The sequence below is a fragment of the Phycodurus eques genome, chromosome 17 (assembly GCF_024500275.1).
Source record: "Phycodurus eques isolate BA_2022a chromosome 17, UOR_Pequ_1.1, whole genome shotgun sequence".
Lineage (NCBI taxonomy): Eukaryota > Metazoa > Chordata > Actinopteri > Syngnathiformes > Syngnathidae > Phycodurus > Phycodurus eques.
In genome coordinates, this window is record NC_084541.1 from 12,667,164 (window position 1) to 12,686,946 (window position 19,783).

Genomic DNA, 19,783 nt, shown 5'->3' on the forward strand with positions numbered 1-19,783 from the left:
AAAACATAGTTTGGAATTAAATCCACGGATTTACATACATCTCTCAATCACAGGCATGACGCTTACAAAATGCTAACTTGTGGCCACGAGTTATGTGTAATGTAGTTATGTTTATGGTTTTAATCCACTTTTTGGAGGACACTTCCAAGGATCCTGTTAATGCAGATATTCAAAATTATAAAAGTAATCAAATCTAATTAATTATATTACCTTGATAAAATAATTGAAATAGTAAAACTACTACGTCTTGCATTTACAACAGTCTAACTTATAATTGTATCTACATTTCCAACGTAATCTTCCTAACACTGTTCATTTACTTTGCTATCAGTAAAGTTTTGAATTCAAACAATCAAGGAAGAGCCATCATGGCGTCCGCCACGGTGGACAGAGGGAGTTGGTTTCCAGCGTTAGCTTTGGGGGTTTCCCTGCTCAAAGCTCTGTTTATCAACGCCTAGTGAGTCGAATATATTTTAAGTGAGACATGTGTTCTTTTAAGTCCATTTGAGCCAGACGGTCGTTTAGAACAACCCTGTTAGAATCCGGGCTAACACAGACTGAATGGCTCAAGATGATAATAACGCCACAACAATATGGTTTAGTTTTTTAAAATAACGAATTTATGAAGATTGTAGAGTTTTTTTTTTTAACATTAAATACTGCCACTTGTACAGTATACGCACCGATAAAATTTCACACTAATGCATGACGTCTGTTTAAATGGGTTGCATTTAGCCTCATAGTCACAAGATGTCGCTGTTTCACCTTTTGAGGCTGAATTTTAGTTCGCGTACTCTCGTAGTATAGTCTTATTAATTACAATAAATATTTGAATGAAAATCTCTAGTCGTGGCCATTAATACAAATAAGTAGAAAACAACTGTTCGTATCCTTAATACGTTCCATGAAGGTACCAAATCTGGTATAAGTAAATATGACAGCATCCTTCCCTTGGTGTCATCATATACCTTTTAAGAATACTGTACATAAAATAACAACAACAGGTTATTTCGTTTTGTTTTGACTATTATGACATGAGTAGCACTGTGGATGAGTGGAAGGATATTATGGCAGCATAAACCAATAATAAAATAAAAACATTACAACGATTGTCGTGTTTGATTTTTATGTTGCTGACTTTTTACCTGCGTCTCTATAGTCACTCCACAGACTTTGAGGTCCACAGGAACTGGTTGGCCATCACACACAGCTTGCCAGTGTCGAGGTGGTATCACGAGGTAAGTTTAAAACACTGCTTTTCCCCCCTATTTTTCCTTTTCAGTGTTGATTTGGGGAGTTAATTTCTACAAGATGTTGTCTTTGTTTCTTTGTCTTCCTTGCAGAACACATCTGAGTGGACGCTGGACTATCCGCCGCTATTCGCCTGGTTTGAGTTCGGCCTTTCCCATGTCGCTCGGCACTTTGACAACGAGATGTTGGCCGTGGACAACCTGAACTACGCCAGTCCGGCCACCGTCCTCTTTCAGAGACTCTCTGTTATCTTCTCCGACTTGCTTTTTATCTACGCGGCCAGAGAGTGAGTGTGGCCACCACTAGTGTAAATCTGTGTAAGTATTTGTGTATTTATTTGGCCGTCATAGTGATATTCTTTTATTTATCTTGTGTGCAGGTGCTGCAGGTGTGTTCGGAATCGGAGAGGTGCCCGGGACATATTTAATCGTCCGTCTTTTGTCCTTGCTGTCCTGCTGCTCTGGAACTTTGGCCTTCTAATTGTTGATCGTATCCTTCAGTTCTCAAGTTGAACGTCTCCAGTCATTCATTTTCGAAACCTGCTGTGCTTGTCCTAGTGAGTGAAATGAAGTCTATCCCAGCTGAGTTTTGGGCGAGAGGCAGGGTACAGCCAATACTGTTTGACAGCCAATTTTCCGAGCAGGAGAGGAGTGATCAAGGAGAGAGCAGAAGTGGCAGTAAAACAGGCCAAAATCCAGATGTAAGGGGGTGAAACACTGCGCGATACAAGTTGCATACTAGGTGTGGTTTAACTAAATGGGAGAAGTGTGGTAATAAGTCTTTAATTAACCGCTATAAGGCATAAAAACAACAAAATGCGGACACTGGTATCAGGTTACTTGATATAACGTCTTCCCTTAACATGCATTGATGTCCTTCCTCAGACATTCATTTTCAGTACAACGGCTTCCTCTTGGGTTTCCTGCTGCTGTCTGTCGCCAAACACCTGCAGGTTAAGATGACTCGAAAAGGCCTTCTTGCTTTGTCAAATCCATACGTGAACCTAGTCTTTTATGTCTTGAGCAGTCTCAGCACCTGCAGGGGGCGCTGCTCTTTGCCATCCTGCTCAACCTGAAGCACATCTACCTGTACGTTGCTCCGGCGTACGGCATCTTCCTTCTGAGGAGCTACTGCTTTACGGAGGACGACATTGGTATGACACAGAGACCTAAAACATTCGATCCTCAAATGCTCACACCTCACTCACACAAATTTAGGGGTTGTATTCGGCTTTCGGGGTAAAATTCCAGGATGAGTCTAAAATGTGTACGCGGTGAAGAAATTCAGTAATAATTTGAACCTTTGCTGAATTTGTAAGTTTGCTCATTTACGGTTAAATTAGCAGTCTCTAATTTTTATGGTTGCTTATTGATTATGGTAATAGACAGAATAGCAGTTAAAATATGTTGAAAAAAGACTAAAAGTTATAAAACACATCACTTTCTCCTAAGCCTCCTCTGAGTCATTTAGATGTCCATGTACAAACGTAAGGCGGGCTTGTACATGTGCCTTTTTGAACATGTGGGCAATGCAAGATTTCAGTTTGATTAAAACTGAAATGGGCCTCGTTAAGAAAAAGATTCTCCACCTCCAATGCTTAAAAATAAGATCCTAGTGCTTATAGCAACCCTATGCTCTAAGTGGGCAAACATGTTACCTGTATCAATAATCAGAATCACTTTTTGTGTTTTTGTCTGCAGGCGGCTCCATAAAATGGAGGAGCTTCAGTCCGCTTCGCCTGCTCGCCCTCGGCAGCATCGTGGTGGCCGTCTGCGCGCTTTCCTTCGGCCCGTTTATTGCCATGGTGAGGTGACCCTAATGAGGACAAGCGCTATGGAAAATGGATGGCTGGACTCAAGAATCACCGTGTTTTGTGTGTATTACAGGGTCAACTTCCTCAGGTGCTGTCCCGCCTCTTCCCCTTCAAGCGAGGCCTCTGTCACGCCTACTGGGCGCCAAACGTGTGGGCCCTCTACAACGTCCTGGATAAAAGCATGGCCATTCTGGGTAAGAATGTAAACGGAACATATTCTTGAAAATAATGTAGTTTCTCAACTGCAGATGGCAGGAAGCATGTATTCGGTGATATTTTTGTTTTTTTAAATTTATGAAACAGTAAAATAGTAATTGCAGTCCCACCACTGTCGTGGTGGGACTGCAGTCTGAGCACACATACTGTATGTCCTGCTTTGGTGAGTTCTGTCCATAACGCAAAAGCGGGGAAAAAAACAATCCCAATTCTACTGTTGCGTCAATTTACTTGGAATCCACAGTGACGACTTACAAATAATGTCTAGTGTTTTCCAGGTGTTCGTTTGAAGCTTCTGAATGAGACAACGCTCCCTCAGGCCTCCATGACGGGCGGTTTGGTTCAGGAGTTCCAGCACTCGGTCCTTCCCTCTGTAACTCCGTCCGTCACACTCGTCTGCACTCTGCTGTCCATTCTGGTCAGTCCTATTTTTATTGTTATTGTTGCTTTTTTCGTCAGAGCACTCACTTCGCATCAAAGCAGGCAATGGGTATTTGAACACAAACAGTGGAGCAACACATGTATATGTAATATAACAATAATCGCAGGTATACCGGTAAATTGTTTATTCTCTATGAAAAATAATTAAAATTACAGTATCTTACTGAGTCACTCAGGGTATAAGTAGAAGAAATACTGTTCTTCTTCATTTGTGTCTGCATGACATGACTGTGTTCTACTGGTCTGTATTGGTTGGACCAAGGTGGGCACACCAGAAGGAGCATTACAGAGAATTGGATTGCGGCATTAAATAAATCATGATGCAGAAACTGTATAATTCTTTATACTCTATTTAATTGCGTTTTGACTCTATGTTTTATGTTAAAATCTAGAGTGCTATTTTTCCTGATTAAAAAACCACAAACAACATTTGTTTTGGGGGGAGGGGAGGGATCGGAACCATTTTTTTGTATTTCCATTCATTTCAATAGGGAAAGATAATTTGAGATACGAGTATTTTGAGTGACGTGGTCACGGAATGAATTAAACTCGTATCTCAAGGCACCACTGTATTATGATTTTTATGACGGGAAATTACTTTTAAACAGAAGTCCAGGAAAAATTGTGACAAGCTTTCATGGGCCACAACTCAACAGCTGTGAAGTAAATCCACAAACCGTGAAAAAGCCATGCCGGAAACAACACAGGAAGTCTGCAGTTTTTGTCTAAAGCAGCCATTTTTGGCTCTTTGCCCATTTCTTTCAAAAGACTATTTTTGTGCAATTGCTACCAAATTTGAAGCACGTAAGCTTGACGTCCTTCGACATTTGTGTGTGACTTGATAGCCGGCGTTGTCGTCCATCTGGTGCCGTCCTCGTGGCCCTCGAGGGTTCCTGCGCTGCCTGCTGCTGTGCGCGCTCGCCTCTTTCGCGTTCGGCTGGCACGTCCACGAGAAAGCCATCCTCATCGCTATTCTGCCTCTCAGGTCCACCACTGATTCATTTTGTTATTCCTATGTAGAATACAAGTTGGTCATTTTAAGATTTGTGTATTTTTTTTTTTCTCCCCCCGACGTAGTCTGCTGGCAGTGGAGAGCAGAGAGGATGCTGGGATCTTCTTGCTTCTGAGCACCACGGGTCATTACTCACTATTCCCGCTGCTCTTCACTCCAGCAGGTACATGTTATGGAGTCTGACCGTCTTAGCTGTCATTCCACCATCTGTAAACTCACTCTGTACAGCGGTACCTTGATTTACGAGTGACCCAACTTACAAGGTTTTGTTCCTTGGCTTTTTTTTCTTCTTTTCTTTTTTTTTTTTTTTACTTGTGAGCAAAAATTTGCGATAGCGCGCTAGCTGGTGGCAGCGCACTTAACAAAAAGTAGCAGTTTGGCAGATAGTGAATAATTCTTCAAAAAAGACGCCAAGTGCTTGATTCAAGCAGTTTATTGTCATTCCCAGTTGAAGTTTATTGTCAACTTAAAATGGAACAAAGAAAATTGCTGCATAACTTTGCTTTACAAAAATCCACTAGCATTAACCTAACATATAATGGAAACACCATAGATGGGCTAACAAAACAGCACCGATGTTGTGGTAATTATAAACTTTATGAACAACTTATATTTCAACACCAACGAAAGGAACACATACACACAGACAGTATGATAATTCAACTGTGTATTCTTTATTCCACTGTATATTCTTTATTCTCTGCAGCTTAGTTGCGACGATCTTCCAAGTTTCATCATCAAATCTGTGTAGTATGTCAAACTGTTTAATTCCTCACATTCTATTTAACAATGTTATTACTGTATGTTTTTATAAAGTACAATGCGGTAGAGAGTTATTTTTCTTATTAAAAACACATTACAAACATTTTTGTTGTTTTTGGGGGGTTGGAATAGATTAATGGCATTTCCATACATTTCAATAGGGAAAGATGATTTGAGAGAAGAGTGTTTTGAGGTGTGAGCGTGGTCACGGAACGTAAACTTGTAAGTCAAGGCACCGCTGTATTTAGACTTCAAATCTTTCTGTATTAATCGTACCGCATGTGTTGTGATCGTGAGGTGATGCAAACGACTGTTTCTTACGCAGAGCTGCCCATCAAATATGCGCTGATGCTGATGTTCACCATCTTCTCGTTCGATGCCTTGGGGAAACTCCACAGGTGTGAGAAACATGGCCCGCTCCCTTATCTCTGAGCGTTTCCATAAATAAGAACAACATGAGTTAATATTGTTTGGAAGTATCGTCATACGATGGTGGGAAGTAAACCATGTTTTCACATCATAACTATGAATTACAGTACGTTTGTATTGCATTAGGACCACACTGAAAAGAGTACGAGAAACAACTACAATGATGATGATGATGTTCTTAAATATTGTGAGGAAAAAGTTGTAATGTTACCAGCATAAAATGGATTTAATTGGATGTTTTCTATTTTAGTGTTTATCAAGTTTATCATAGTCTATCATCACCAAATCCTCAACGGTCATCTTAATGGAAGTATACCTTTATGATCACAATATTACTTATGACTTATTACAATGACTTAATCGTCTTCAAATTCCGACCTTATTCTCATTAAATCACAATATTATTCTCATTAAATTGCCTTTCCTTTTACGTTATTCTATTAGGACCTTTCTTTTATTACTATCATACAATTATCAAAATACCTTTTTCTCAATTTTTGACTTGAACGTAACGTCTTTCGTAAATTATAGGTCTAATATTAAGATTTAAGACGAGTGAAATTACTTTTTTCTCATAAATTACTTTATTCTCGTAAAATGTAAACTTTTTAAATTAGAATTTATTCTTAAATGAAACTACTTTTATTGTGTTTCTCTGTGTAATGCATTAGTCTCCAACTAGGACTTTATTCTTTTCTCATAACGTTCCAACTTCATTAACATGGAACTTTTTTCCTCACAAAATTCCACTTTTATTCTCATTGAATTATGACTTTATTCTTTGTTTTCTCCGTACAAGTATAACTAGAAGACAGTACAGAAATATATCGTATCATATTATATTATAGAATGCACAATGCTTTGTGTAGATTATGTTGCTGAACTGTTGGCTCATTTCAGTGCGCAGGGGTCTTTGCTGCGTCCACTGGAGGCGGTCTACCTGTCGGGCCTGGTTGTGGTGGCCGTCGCCTGCGAGCTAGTCTTTCCTCTGTCGCCGTGGCAACAGAAGCTACCATTCCTGCCGCTGCTGGCGACATCCGTGTATGCCTCGCTGGGCGTCTCCTACTCCTTCGTGCGTCTATACATCACAATACTGCGGCGGGGCGGTGGCAGAAAATCCAAACAGCTGTGAGACGCCAGGTTGCGGATTTGATTCCTGCACTGAATGTGAAGTTAGTCGGCCGGGCAACAAGCAGGGACGCAACTGGACTGTTTCCCACAAGGGATCAGTAAAGTTTCTGCTTTAATGATAACAGCGCTTCAGCGTGTGTTAGCCTGTTAGCGTGTTTGTGTCCCATTGTTTATTATCCTGAATAGATATGTATTTTTATTTCCCATTTTTAATTAAAGACAATTGGACCAAAACTTACTGGAGTGTTTTTTAATTTTTTAAACTGTATTTAATTAGTGTGTGTATATATATTTTTTTAGGCTATCATATGTTTAATTTAATTAACAACTAACGATTTTGAGTTAATAGTGACACCCTTAAATGTAGGACCATTCTAAATAACAAATCAAAATACTGTATTATTACAATTTAATTTTGGTCAGGGGATGAATACAGCACAGTATCAAACTATATCAAATTGCAGTTACGGTCTTGTCATTTTTATTTATATTTTTTACACGACCTGTTCGGCTGTTAGTCAAGCAGATTGGAGAATCTGTATCCCTTTTATGCTGGAAGAGTTTTACTGTGCCATGTTGGAGTTCATGATACTGCCACTGTTTAGTTGAAAATTTCAGTCGGACAGAACGAAGTTTTAAAGTGGAGTGACAGAAAGAAAAGGAAATGACAGTGAAAAGATAGCTAAATAATAAAGGAAGAGAAGAAAACAAAAGACAGGATACTAGCTGTAGGAAAGATCCATCCATCCATTTTCTGAACCGCTTATCCTCACTAGGGTCGCGGGTGTGGAGGCTATCCCTCTTGTCACATTCGATTCCAGAATTGTATGGGGCAGTACTGTCCGTCATTAAGGAGGAATCTAAATAAATTACACACCTGGTGCGAAATTGATTTGAGAAAATAATTTATCCTTCAATCAATACCGTAAGCTCCATGCAGGTTTCATTGGGAGTACTTTGGGATTTCAACCAACTATATACCATTTTTAATTCAACAATTTTCTGTTTGCATAGTAGTGATTAAATTGTATGTGTGTGTGTGTGTGTGTGTATATTGTGTATATATATAAGATATAGATCATAATGACGCTCAACAACTTTCAGTTCTTAATTAAGGGAGTTAAACAACAAACATTGAAAACACTTTTTTTTTATTGATAAGGCAACACACAACTTGATTAGTTACAATGAACTTAAGGGGACTCACTGTAAAAAATCTATTGCACAAAAATGTTTGATAATCAGTAACTAAGCATGTTACCAGCTTAGCACAGATGCTAACAAGTTCGGCTGTCCACGTTAGTACTCATTGCAAACCACTTCAGCTATTAGTGAGCCGGTTTGCATTGAATTCAACCAGGTCAGAGATTAATTCCCAAGTATACACTTATTTCAATCAGTAAACTATTTGTTAGAATTGCGATTTTAACCAAATTTGTTATTGATTAGTATCTTAGCACTGATGCTAAAACGTTTGACTGTCAGTCATCAGTTTAGCACAGATTTTTCCACACTTTGTAGGTTACCATTGGTTATAATCAGTTCAATTGTCAGTTAGCAGTGAGTTTAACCAGTTCTACTTTAAGTTACATGTTTAGCACTGATTCTAACCAATTTAAGTAACTATTTAACAGGTTAGCACTTACATTACCACTTGCAGCTACCCAGTTTAGCCCTGATGCTAAAAAGTGTGGCTGTCAGTTACCAGATTAGTCATTTTTCCCACTTTGATAGTGAGTTAGTATTGGTTATAACCACTTCAACTATAAGTTATCAGTGATTTTAACCAGTTCAACTATGGGATACAAGTTTAGCACTGATTCTAAACAATGTAAGCAAGTACCCCCTACCCACGCTGCCCGAACTAAGACAAGAGCATGCAAAATCCTCTTGGACCCTCCACATCCCGGTAACCAGCTCTTCCAGCTCCTTCCCTCAGGTAGGCGCTACTGATCAATGCAAACTAGAACTAGCAGACATTCCAACAGCTTCTTCCCTCTTTCATGCTGCCATTTTTTTTGTCTTGAGTTTGTTCTCACATTTCTGTCGGGCCAATTATATACTACTCGTGCACTCACTGTAGTAGTCTCGTCATGCTGCACTATTTGCATATCTGTTGACCAATACTGGCCACTCATGCCAGAGTAGCACCTGCACCACTTGCACACTGACTGAGGAGTATCTGCAACATTTGCACAATCAACATTGTCCCAGATTATCGCGCTACTAGTCACTTTAAACTTGCATACACTCCTTGAAGTCTCGGCGCCCTTTGCTCAATGGTCATTGCACCGGACTATTGCTATATTAGTCATTCAAACTGCTTTAAGTGCTAGAGGACTCTGTATTCAGAGTTCAGCTATAAGTTACCAGGTGAGCAGTTTTCCCACTTGGATCGTAGCATAGCATTGAAACCAGTTAAATTGTCAGTTAGCAGTGATTTTAAGCAGTTCAACTATCATAAGTTTATCAGTGATTTCTCATCTTTTAAGCAATGAATTAGAATCTTAGTGCTGATGCTAACAAGTTAGGCCATCAGTTACTAGGTTTACCACAGGGTTTTCCCACTTAGATAATGAAATAGAATTAGTTAAAGCTAGATAAATTGTCAGAAGTGATTTGAACCATTTAAACTATCATAAGTTTATACTGTAAGTAATTTAATCACTAACCAAGCAAGTAGCATCTTAGCACCGATGCTAACAAGTTTGGGTATCAGTTACTAGGTTAGCACAGGTTTAGGTAGTCTAGTTTAACATGAATTATAACCAGCTCACCTGTCATTTAGCAGTCATTGTAACCAATTTAACAAATTTTGAACTGAATCCAACTGTTAGTTACAAGTTGAGCAGTGATTTCTAATCAAATGAACAATAACGTTAGCACTATTGCTAGCAAGCTCAGCTGTCAACTAGCAGGTAATTATTAATTTCTACTCATTTTCTCTGGAGCACAATAGTAAGTTTAGAATTTAATGTACGTTAGCCTCTTGATCTTATTACAAACACAGTATAAAAAAGTTTTCAAACTAGTCTCTCCTTTAAAAAATATTTTTTCACATCAATCATCTAGACACTTGTTGGCTTAAGCTTTCATTGAAAATGATTCCCAATGGACAGGACTACTGGTCTTTGTTGAAAGGCGCTTCATGTGGTTCTCCATTACAAGCCAATCCGTGTAGAGGATCAGAGCAAAAACCAGCGGAGCCACAGCAGAACCACAACATGCACTGCGGAATAGTGTCACTAAATATACATGACAGCAGAGATAAAAATGTCGTGAGTCAGCATAAATGACCAAATTAATTTTGATTTGATAGATTATTGACGACCTAAAGTAGCCTATGTTAATATTATGAACAGAACTTATAGTGTTAGGCACAATAGTTAACTATATAAGGAAAAGTAATACACTTTGCCATTAACTTTTTTATAATATTGAATTTCGTCAAAGATGCATAATCAAAGCTATGTGTTATACTTTTACAGTATACAGGCAAATCCCAAATTTTCTGGTTTGGAGTTTTTCTGCCCACCTGATCGCCGGAGACGACGGTCCGTCACTGACTAATCTCTGGGGGTTGAAGCAGGTTCTTTTTTTTTTTTTTTTTTTAAACAGTTTTTGTTTTGTTTTCCGGTCAGCTTGACCCCTCATTACCTACGACCCTCCACAATAATGACCAACACCGGCGTCAAGTCCATCAGATTCTTCAGCATGTCCATGATGTCTTCGTGGTCTTTGGCACCCTCGATGAACTCCTCCAGGGTCAGCTCACCTGCGCAAATACATTAGGGAGGTACCTTAGCATTAGCTTAGCATAACAGCAGGACAACTATCAGTCTATTTTTGTAGTGTGCTTTACCGTCTCCTTTCACATCGATTCTTTCGAATATGAGAGTGACGATCTCTTCAGGGTCGATATCTCTGTTTCGTGTGATGTCCTGGATGGCCTGTAAGAGGAGACAAAGACGTCGTAGCTAATGTTACCTATCGCAAGTCACGTTTCTGTTTTCCGCTAGGTCACATAAGGTTTCTTATCAGTCCAACTTTTCACGTAAACGCCCAGCTTTTTCGTGTTTATCTACATAAATAACATCACATTATTGGTTATTGTGCATATTTATAAGTAAGTGGTTAAATGTTCCAACGCAAACAGGAATCCCCGTCGGAGAGGTGGTGCTATGAGGGTTAACTGCTGAGCAACAAAACTAGGTCAGGGTCGGCAGTCCCTGTTCCTGCCGCTTGCTAATGGCTGATGCATTGATCTGATTCAGCAGATTAGCACTTGACTGATTTCGCACTTAATCCTCCGGGGGTGTCCGTCTCCTTAATCCTGAATTTAAATTTGGTAAAAGTGTATGGACAGGAAGTCAGATTTTTGCCAAATGCAAATACCACATCTCAAAATAAATGGTATTTTCTTCTTTTAACAGCATTTGACTATATTTCCAACAAGAAGCTTTTGTCTCTAGTTTTTGTCTTTTTCCCCCCAGGTTTTTCAGTTATTACAAAAAAAAACAACAAAAAAAACAACCTCACAACATTTGGAAATAGGTGATTTTTGTGACTAAGCATCTGGCCTGAATCTGTCCAGTCTGTCTGACAAAAAGTATGTAAAGAAGCAAAAAAGTAATACGGAATGTAAAACAGAATCATGGGTTAAGCCTTTGTATTGTATTGTATTATTGTATATGCATCCTAATTACCGAGAAGATAGTCTCCAACTCCTCCTTGTCGATCTTTCCGTTTCCATCCTGGTCAAAGAGTTTGAAGTACCACTTCAGCTTCTGGTTGATTTCCCCCTTCAACATTAGACTGACGGCGGCGATGTATTCCACAAAGTCGATATAACCATCCTGTATAGAGAGAGCATGTCATTGTTATTTCTCGTGAAAATATCCTGATACCCCACCAAAAATGCCAAATGACATAAAACTGGTGATCGCTTTTGTTGTTTACTGAACTTCCTAAATCCCCCTCATCATGACTCTGAATCCAATAAATACACTGCCGGGATCATGGCTCTGCACGCTGTTGCTCCTAAGCCAATTAGACAGCGATCTGACAAAGATTCTGCTTCACTAAAGAGATTATTTTAAACACTTTGATTTGTGACGGAAAAAGTATTTTGTATTTTTAGCAAGTGAGACACTATACTGTACTGAAGATGTCTGTCCGTTTTGAGGCAACCACAATGTCCTTTCCAATATAATCCAGCCTTACACGGCTAGACTGGACCTTTCCAAGTTAAATCAGGATTGGCTCACCCCATCCAGGTCGAAGGTGAGGAAAACCTGGTCCACGTAGCTGTTGGCATCCTCGGTCATGCCCTTCAGGCCCAGGATGGTCTTCAGCTCGAACAGCGTGATGAGACCCGACGGCGACTCGCGCATGAACTTGTTGTACCAGTGGTGCATGTCCTCAGCGAGGATGTCGTCCAGGCTGGAGCCGCGGTTGCCCATCATCCGACTCGGACCAAGGAAGAAGAGTCTTCGTTTGGAAGAGTCTTGTCGGTGGTGGTCAAGAGTGATGCTTTTAGGGGGCTTAGGGCTTCATTCAAAGACCCTAGCTACAAATTTAGCTGTGAGGATTCAGTCCGTTTTTGGAGGAAAAAAAGGCTAAAACCCCATGGCAGTGAGGCCAGCAAGCTCCAGGATGGTCAAATGGCCCTGCATCAGTGACAGTGCAGGCAGAGCGCAAACTTCAGGACACTCTAACCCTATTAGGTCCTGGAACGAGAAAGAAGAAGAAGATCCTGAAATAAAACCTCTAATGGGATCAGGCAGCCATGCCGCTGTGTCCTGATGCTTTACCTGCCCCGGTCCTGGTTACATAACATACCTTGGTCATACGGAGAGGTTCACCACTGGGCGGCCCAAACAGCATGCCCTCATCATGAGTCGGCAGTTTGTCATCACAATGCAACATGCCAAGAAAGATCTCAGTTCTTTAGGTCGTGGTCATCCACAACGGTTGATAGAAGGCCGCTGGATCTTGTTTCAGCACCTTGTCACCTTTAATTCAAAGGTGACCACACAAGAGACTCTCCACTAGAAATGTAGACTGCATGACATACAGTATGTCCAAGACCAATTGATACAGAGCTTAAGCCCACTCTAAAATAATCTTCTCTCAGCTTCACAATTACTTGTTTTTCACTCGTTGACAGCTCTCTAAACTAGTAAAAACGTCGTCTTCACAGACAAAACCCAAATCAGAAATGGACTGTTGACATTAGGCACAATTTATTGTTCGAATAATCACGGCAACAAAACGCTCCTGTCAGTCCAATACATTTCTCTCATGAAAAAACGAGTAAATTCAGACAAAAGTTACTATCTTCTAAAATAGGCATTTGATCCAGATGTAAATACCTGGAAATCAATGATAAAATGTTTATCTCGTCTCATCTTTGGATGTCGAACCGAAGGAATTTAAAGCAATTTAGAGGGGCGTGTACAGTATATACAGTCTGTCTAATAGTCTTTATTGTGTTGTGATCCGGATCTGTCTGAATTGTCATGATCTTGGATTACCTCAACTGAAGGCACAAAAGACATCTTGAAAACCTTGTCTTCACTTTGAAAGAGGTCATTACCCACCAAGACCACCAAATACCCTTCCAGTTTGCCTTTGACCTCCCTGGTCAGTGAGTGTTCACTTTCCACCTGTGTGTATATTTGCGGCAACAGTGCGATTGAATATCAGATCAGAACGCTTATCAAAATTAGATTAAACCCACAGCGAAAGGGCAAGTTTTACCTTCTGGTCATTTCCTAAATTAACTTTCGTGAGAATTAAGGGTGGCTGAACAGTGTGGAAGGAGGCCAACATTAGGGAAATCCTCTTGTCATCTGAACATGATCAAGGATGTGAGACATCAGCGCTGCTGAATGACCATGATTTAAGTAGTTAAATAACACCTTTCGGTCATGGCATTTGGAATCGAGGGCATTTCAGACGTGATTCTTTGGTCAAATTCTGAATTGTTTGACTGCGGAACTGTTCACACTACTACTACACTTTTAATTATCCTGTATTTCTCTGCCTTTGTGAGTCTGATTCCCGCAATATTTCTTAACAGCGCATTGTATTGGTGTGAAAGCGGCTGTTGGGTAATCAGGAGATGACTAGTTCGAGTCGCAGACCCTTCAGTGACCTTGATAAACAGTACTACTAGTGCTGTTATCTGTGTGTGAGCAACATGAGCTAACACAAAGTCAATGTGTTGTAAACTGGTAGTTTTATGTCATGAAAACTCTTGCAGAAGTAGCGACAAGGATCAGAGTGTGCAAAACTTGACACCTAAAAATGAAACACAGAGGGGAAAAAATTGTTTTTTATGTAAGAGTCTCAGTCTCATTGTCTCATGCTGTCTTTCAAAAACAAAGGCGGATTGATGCCAGGTATTCTGTGACAGCGCTGATGTGCCAATGTTGTGGGATCTCTGTGGAAAAGAGTTTGTTTCCGCTCTCTTTTGGAAGTCTTTGGTCCCACAGTGCTTCCGAACTAAGAAACCCTTGGAGTGGCTCAGAAACCACGACCTTGTTCAACTTCTCATCAACTCTGATACGTGGAACCCTATAGGGCAGACAAAGAAAAAAAATCCTTCATGGGCAAAAGAAACAGAGATACCCTAAAACTTTTCATGACAAACACTCACAAGACTTTTTTCTTCTTCTTGGTTGTTGTTTGGATTTTCTCCTGAGGTTTTCTCCTGGTTATCTTCCTCAACACTGACTCCATCTTGACCCTCCTTCTCATCTTCTTCTTCTCCTCGGAGATGGATGTCCCCATTGGTCTGGCCTTCTTCTGGGGTTTGGTCTGATTTGTCCTCTTTCATATGATCTCCATTCGTATTACTGAAGACATCTTCTCCTTCTCCTTGTGTTGTTTTATGGTCTAATTCACTCGCGGGGGTGTCCGTCTCCTCGGTGGCCACACCCACTTCCTCTCCACTACTGGATTTCCTGTGGCGGCGGGACGGAGGGCGTCGCCTGAGGGAGTGGCGAGCTCGGCTCTAGAGGACAGCCAATCAGAACTTAGTAAACGACCTTGATCAACAATGCTTGAACTATTGCAATCAGCAGAATTCTTGCTAATCAATTAAGGGAGAAAAAACAGTGACTATCTGAGCGACCTTGTTCACGTTTATCAAGAGGGATCCTTCCGCCGCAGTGGGAGGGGCTTCAAACGACACCGGCCCCTCCTCCTCGGTCACCAGAGATGTGGAAACGGGACTGGGAGATGTCAGCGTGGAGGAGGGGCTCCCCGTGGTGGGGCTGGGCGAGGACGGCGGGCTAAAGTGTGGCAGGAGCCTGAAACCGGGGCTTTTGGGTGAGGGCAGCAGGGCAGCGGGGGACAGAACCAGGTTGGTCTGGAAGAGGAAGCATGATGATGTCATAGGGGTGATGGTGATGGTGGAGTGAAGGATGAGCAGCGTGGACTCACCTGAAGCTTCTCAATCAGGGCAGAGTTCCTCTTGGCTTTGACAGGGGAAGTCACACCTGTCGGCCTCTGATAAACATTGGTTTTGCTCAATCAGGTAAATGTTTTGAACTGTGGTCATGTTTTTTGTTTTCTTTTTACGTTTTTGTTTACATGTACAGGTATTTTCGCTTTATATCAGGGATTCTCAACTGTGGGATTTCTCAGCAGGTAATGCTTGAATCTAAATAAAATTCAGGCACATGGAGGTGGAGCTATGAATTCTAACCACCAGAATTCAGATCAGTGGATTCACTTCTCACCTCATGCTCGTCTACGTGGGTTTTGGGCAGTTGTAAGGAGCGAGGAGGTCGACGTCTGGCTGGCTTTTCCTGAAAAACATACATTGAATCATAATATACTAGTCAGTGGTTCTCAAACTTCTTACACCAAGTACTTCCTCAAAAAGTAATGACCTTACTGACCAATATTAAAATAATGTAGTAGGCCTATATGTTTACAAAAACAAGGTAAAGTTTTTTTTCCTAAAAAAGACGTTTAACATTCTGCACAGCTGTAACGTTAACACGTTAAATGATGATTTAATTAAAATATATTGCGATAAGGGTTAGTTTTAAAAAAGTTTTTAAAACGTTTAAAAAATTCCACTTCAATATTTGAAAACTAAGTGTGCTTAAATACAGTATTAAATGCAAATGAAACGCAAATATCAAATGCAAATGTATTGCACTCTACTTAAAAGTTAAATAGAACTGAACTGTACTTTGCTGGATTATTAAAAAGTTTAAACCGGCTGGAGAAATAGCGGCAAGCTTTATTTTATTGTTTGATATTGCATCTGGTAAATGTTATACATTTAGTGTTTTGAATTTCATAATTATTTCGCATGCCACTAGAGAGAGCCTGCGTACCAGTAGCGGTATTCCTACCACACTTTGCCCATCACTGTATTATGATATAGATATTGTATATCCTGAATATTTCGCACTGACAGTGATTATTTCTACAGCAGCACCAGAAAACATCAAAATGACCACAATATCTAATGAACAACAAATTGCAAAGATTAGCAAACGCAAATATTGAACAGGTTTAACATTTGCAATAGTCGAATGTCGACCGATGCCTGACAGTTTTAGGAGCAGATTGATTGTAGATTGGTGTACCCCACTCTAGAGCGCAACCCGACTGTTGAATTGTGTATTCCCTGCTATTATATCAGTGTCACTACGATGTATGGTTAACAAACTCACTGTCTCGCTGGCAGGGGGTGGAGATGCACCTTTGAACCTTCCGGCAAGTTCAGCCACAGTGGGCCGGGACGCCGTCCTCTCCTGAGGGAGGATGGAAGGGAGTTCAGTTACAATCAGGTGACACCTCTACACAACATTTTGTTGACGTACGCACACACACGTGCACGCAGACTTATGTCACTTTTGGAGCACAGCCACACACACACACACGCACACTCTCATTTGCTAACTCACTCACACAGTCTCGCTCGCTTACTCACTCCCGCACTCGTTCTCCCGCTATCTCTCTATCTCTTTCTCTCCCTCACACACACACACACGCACACAGACACACACATACACACACACACACACACACACACACAGACACACAGACAGCTGTTAATGTGCGGTTGATCCATGTCCATTTCAGTCGAAGGGCACACATTGCTCACATTCAACAGATAATGAATTCATCACGCAGCCTGGAAGATTATTCGCACATACAAATACACCGACATGTTCAAGTTTTGTGGGGTCGTTTTGACCAACTTGTACATTGAGAACATCCATCCATCCATTTTCTGGACCGCTTATCCTCACTAGGGTCATGGGCGTGTGCACCACATGCAGTTAAGTTGTAATTTGACAGGAAAAAAAAAAAAGGACAAACACCCAACTGTTGCACCACTTCCTCTTTCTACGTGTTTCTCTTTGCATGTCCGTGTGCGTGAGTGCTACTCGGAATGATTCCTGACATCTAGTTTCCAACTTTGATGACTAAAAATGTACATTTTAAAGACTTAAGACCTTGTGCTGTCCTAACTCATATTCCAACCAATTATTATTTCACATAGTGTTGAAGTCAAAGGTGTACAGGAACCCACTTGAGCCTTACAGGCGCCCTGTAGTGGCTGCAAGCAATATTACACCAAGAAAATCAGATTGGGGAAGAGGTTAGCTATTGTGGCAAGTGGCCAACTGCACATAATATTAAGAGACTTTAAAAAAAAAATACAAATACTAACATGGCCCTCATATCAAAATGATCATCACTGAAGACATTGACACATACAGCGATGATCGCTGATTAGCTTTGGCTTTTCACTCGTATCTTAGTCAATGAAGAAACAGATTGTAAAAGATTAATTTGACTTTGAAGAAAAGAGTATATGGTAAAAAATCTTTACTTACTTCAGTTTCTTGTTCCCGTTCTTCCTGCATTTTTTTCCCTTTGTAAAAACTGCAATTCCAGCAGCCACTTCACCCAATCACTGATTTGTACGCCGTTGTATCGTCTGTTTACAAATATAAACAAAATTGGCAATATTTGAGCAACTACTTTAAAAGAATATCTTTTCTATCGCTGTGGCAAACACGAGGCGTGTGTCTCACGTAGAGCTTGCAGGAAGTCAGACAGCTCTGCAGCTTTCTATTTCATCACAACGCAGCACAGCACAACTCAAAATAACATCAGTTCAACACACAAATTACTGACAAGCTTGACAGTAATCTGCTGTTGTTCTGATTGATTCATTCAGTGAGAGATTCAGTTCACTTGGAACTCTCCTGTGCCACCAATCAACATAAGAATTAAAGCCGACGACTGCAACGAAAGCTGTTGATTACATTTGAGAACTAATCATTCTATTTTTGAAAGGATTAGAAAACAAAATGCCCAAGACTTTTAGTAGACCACCGGCCAGTGTCAAGATCCTCTGAATTAAAAGAGTCTGCATGAAAGCACTTCACAATGCTGGATGGTCTCTTCTTGATCACTGGAATGCAAAGAGTCTGCAACTCCACAAAGCTGGATGGTCTCTTCTTGAGTAATGAAATGAAAGCGTCCAGATCAAAGTAATTCACGACACTGACTTCACGACACTGGATGGTTTCTTCCTGATCACTGAAATTGAAAGAGTCCACATTAAAGCACTTCAGGATGCTGGATGGTTTCTTACCAATCACTAAAATTGAAAGAATCTGCATTAGAGCACTTCACAGTGCTGGATGGCCTCTTTCCGATCAATTCAATTGAAAAAGTCCGCATTAAAGCACTTCACAACATTGGATGGTCTCTTCCCGATCACTGGAAAGGAAAGGTTGTCTCTTTTTGTATTTTGAGGAAGGACAGGTGGTTTAACAAAGCACTGCATGTATGAAATGTCCATTTTATTTGTCAAGAGATTATAGTCTGATGGTCGTGTTACATGTGTATTGCATGCTTTAATGTTGTTTAAAAAGCAGAAGCATATTATGCATCGAAACAACCAAAACTGTATGCAACAGAGAAAAAAATAGGTTTTGCTTAATAATTTAAAATTATACGCTCAAAATAATGCAAAAAGCAAATATGAGCCGTGTCAGTCATTGGCATATTTAGTCCAAAATAAGTCAGAATAAAGCAATAATAAAAAGCGATATAAAAGCAGCTGCTGCATGTCTGTCTGGCCGCTCAAATCCAAACTTTGCAACAAAAACAAAAGACACAAAAGCAGGCAGACGTAACATTAGAAGAGTTTTACCTCCATCCCGCTGGTGGCGTCTGGGCTGCTTTATGTCGAGTATGTGCGAGAGAGACCGAGCAGGCCCGCGGGTTAAATATAGAACACTACAGATACACAGCAGCTCATGTTCAGTCACATGTTAATCATTTCTCAGATGCAGACCACGCTCCTTCTGCATTCTTTAATTAAAAAACAAAAAGCTCAATCCCACGAATATCGGATCCCCTATGAGGTGTGTTCCTTTGAATATGTTCCAAAATGGAAACTACTTGTGTATGCAGTTAGCTATTGAAGTACTTTTAATGGTTAGCAATGTATAAAGAACACTTAATATACCCTGAACTATTTTGAAGCACTTAATATGAACTACATGATGTTATTTTATATAAAGTAGGGTTTGATGAGTTCTGTTAACTCCTCTTTCTCACTTTCTCAACTCTTTTACACTGTTTTAACTAGTTTTAGCTACTTTATGTCATATACAGTTATACTACTTTGTATACATTATTTTAACAGTTAGCTAGTGTTAACCACTTTACAC

General features: G+C 40.3%; 3 protein-coding genes across 3 annotated transcripts; 1 reads left to right on the forward strand and 2 right to left on the reverse strand.

The window, feature by feature from the left end:
• The first annotated feature begins 362 nt into the window (after positions 1-362).
• Positions 363-7,278, forward strand: alg8 (ALG8 alpha-1,3-glucosyltransferase). Its single transcript, XM_061702050.1, has 13 exons — positions 363-457; positions 1,160-1,238; positions 1,344-1,537; positions 1,631-1,740; positions 2,136-2,203; positions 2,278-2,404; positions 2,952-3,055; positions 3,138-3,258; positions 3,559-3,698; positions 4,567-4,706; positions 4,799-4,896; positions 5,821-5,893; positions 6,825-7,278. Exons 1-13 carry the CDS (start codon positions 369-371, stop codon positions 7,054-7,056), a joined length of 1,575 nt encoding a protein of 524 aa, XP_061558034.1. The 5' UTR covers positions 363-368; the 3' UTR covers positions 7,057-7,278.
• Positions 7,279-8,189: 911 nt separating this feature from the next.
• guca1d (guanylate cyclase activator 1d) lies at positions 8,190-13,036 on the reverse strand. Its single transcript, XM_061702053.1, has 5 exons — positions 12,897-13,036; positions 12,323-12,784; positions 11,762-11,911; positions 10,918-11,005; positions 8,190-10,830 (listed from the first exon to the last, which is right to left on the reverse strand). Exons 2-5 carry the CDS (start codon positions 12,518-12,520, stop codon positions 10,709-10,711), a joined length of 558 nt encoding a protein of 185 aa, XP_061558037.1. The 5' UTR covers positions 12,521-12,784; positions 12,897-13,036; the 3' UTR covers positions 8,190-10,708.
• A 267-nt stretch (positions 13,037-13,303) lies between these two features.
• On the reverse strand, positions 13,304-18,178 carry dub (duboraya). The gene is made up of 7 exons (XM_061702051.1): positions 17,930-18,178; positions 16,757-16,837; positions 15,806-15,874; positions 15,507-15,572; positions 15,196-15,432; positions 14,719-15,075; positions 13,304-14,636 (listed from the first exon to the last, which is right to left on the reverse strand). The coding sequence occupies exons 1-7, from the start codon at positions 17,957-17,959 to the stop codon at positions 14,616-14,618; spliced, it is 861 nt and encodes a 286-aa protein (XP_061558035.1). The 5' UTR covers positions 17,960-18,178; the 3' UTR covers positions 13,304-14,615.
• Between the last annotated feature and the right edge of the window lie 1,605 nt (positions 18,179-19,783).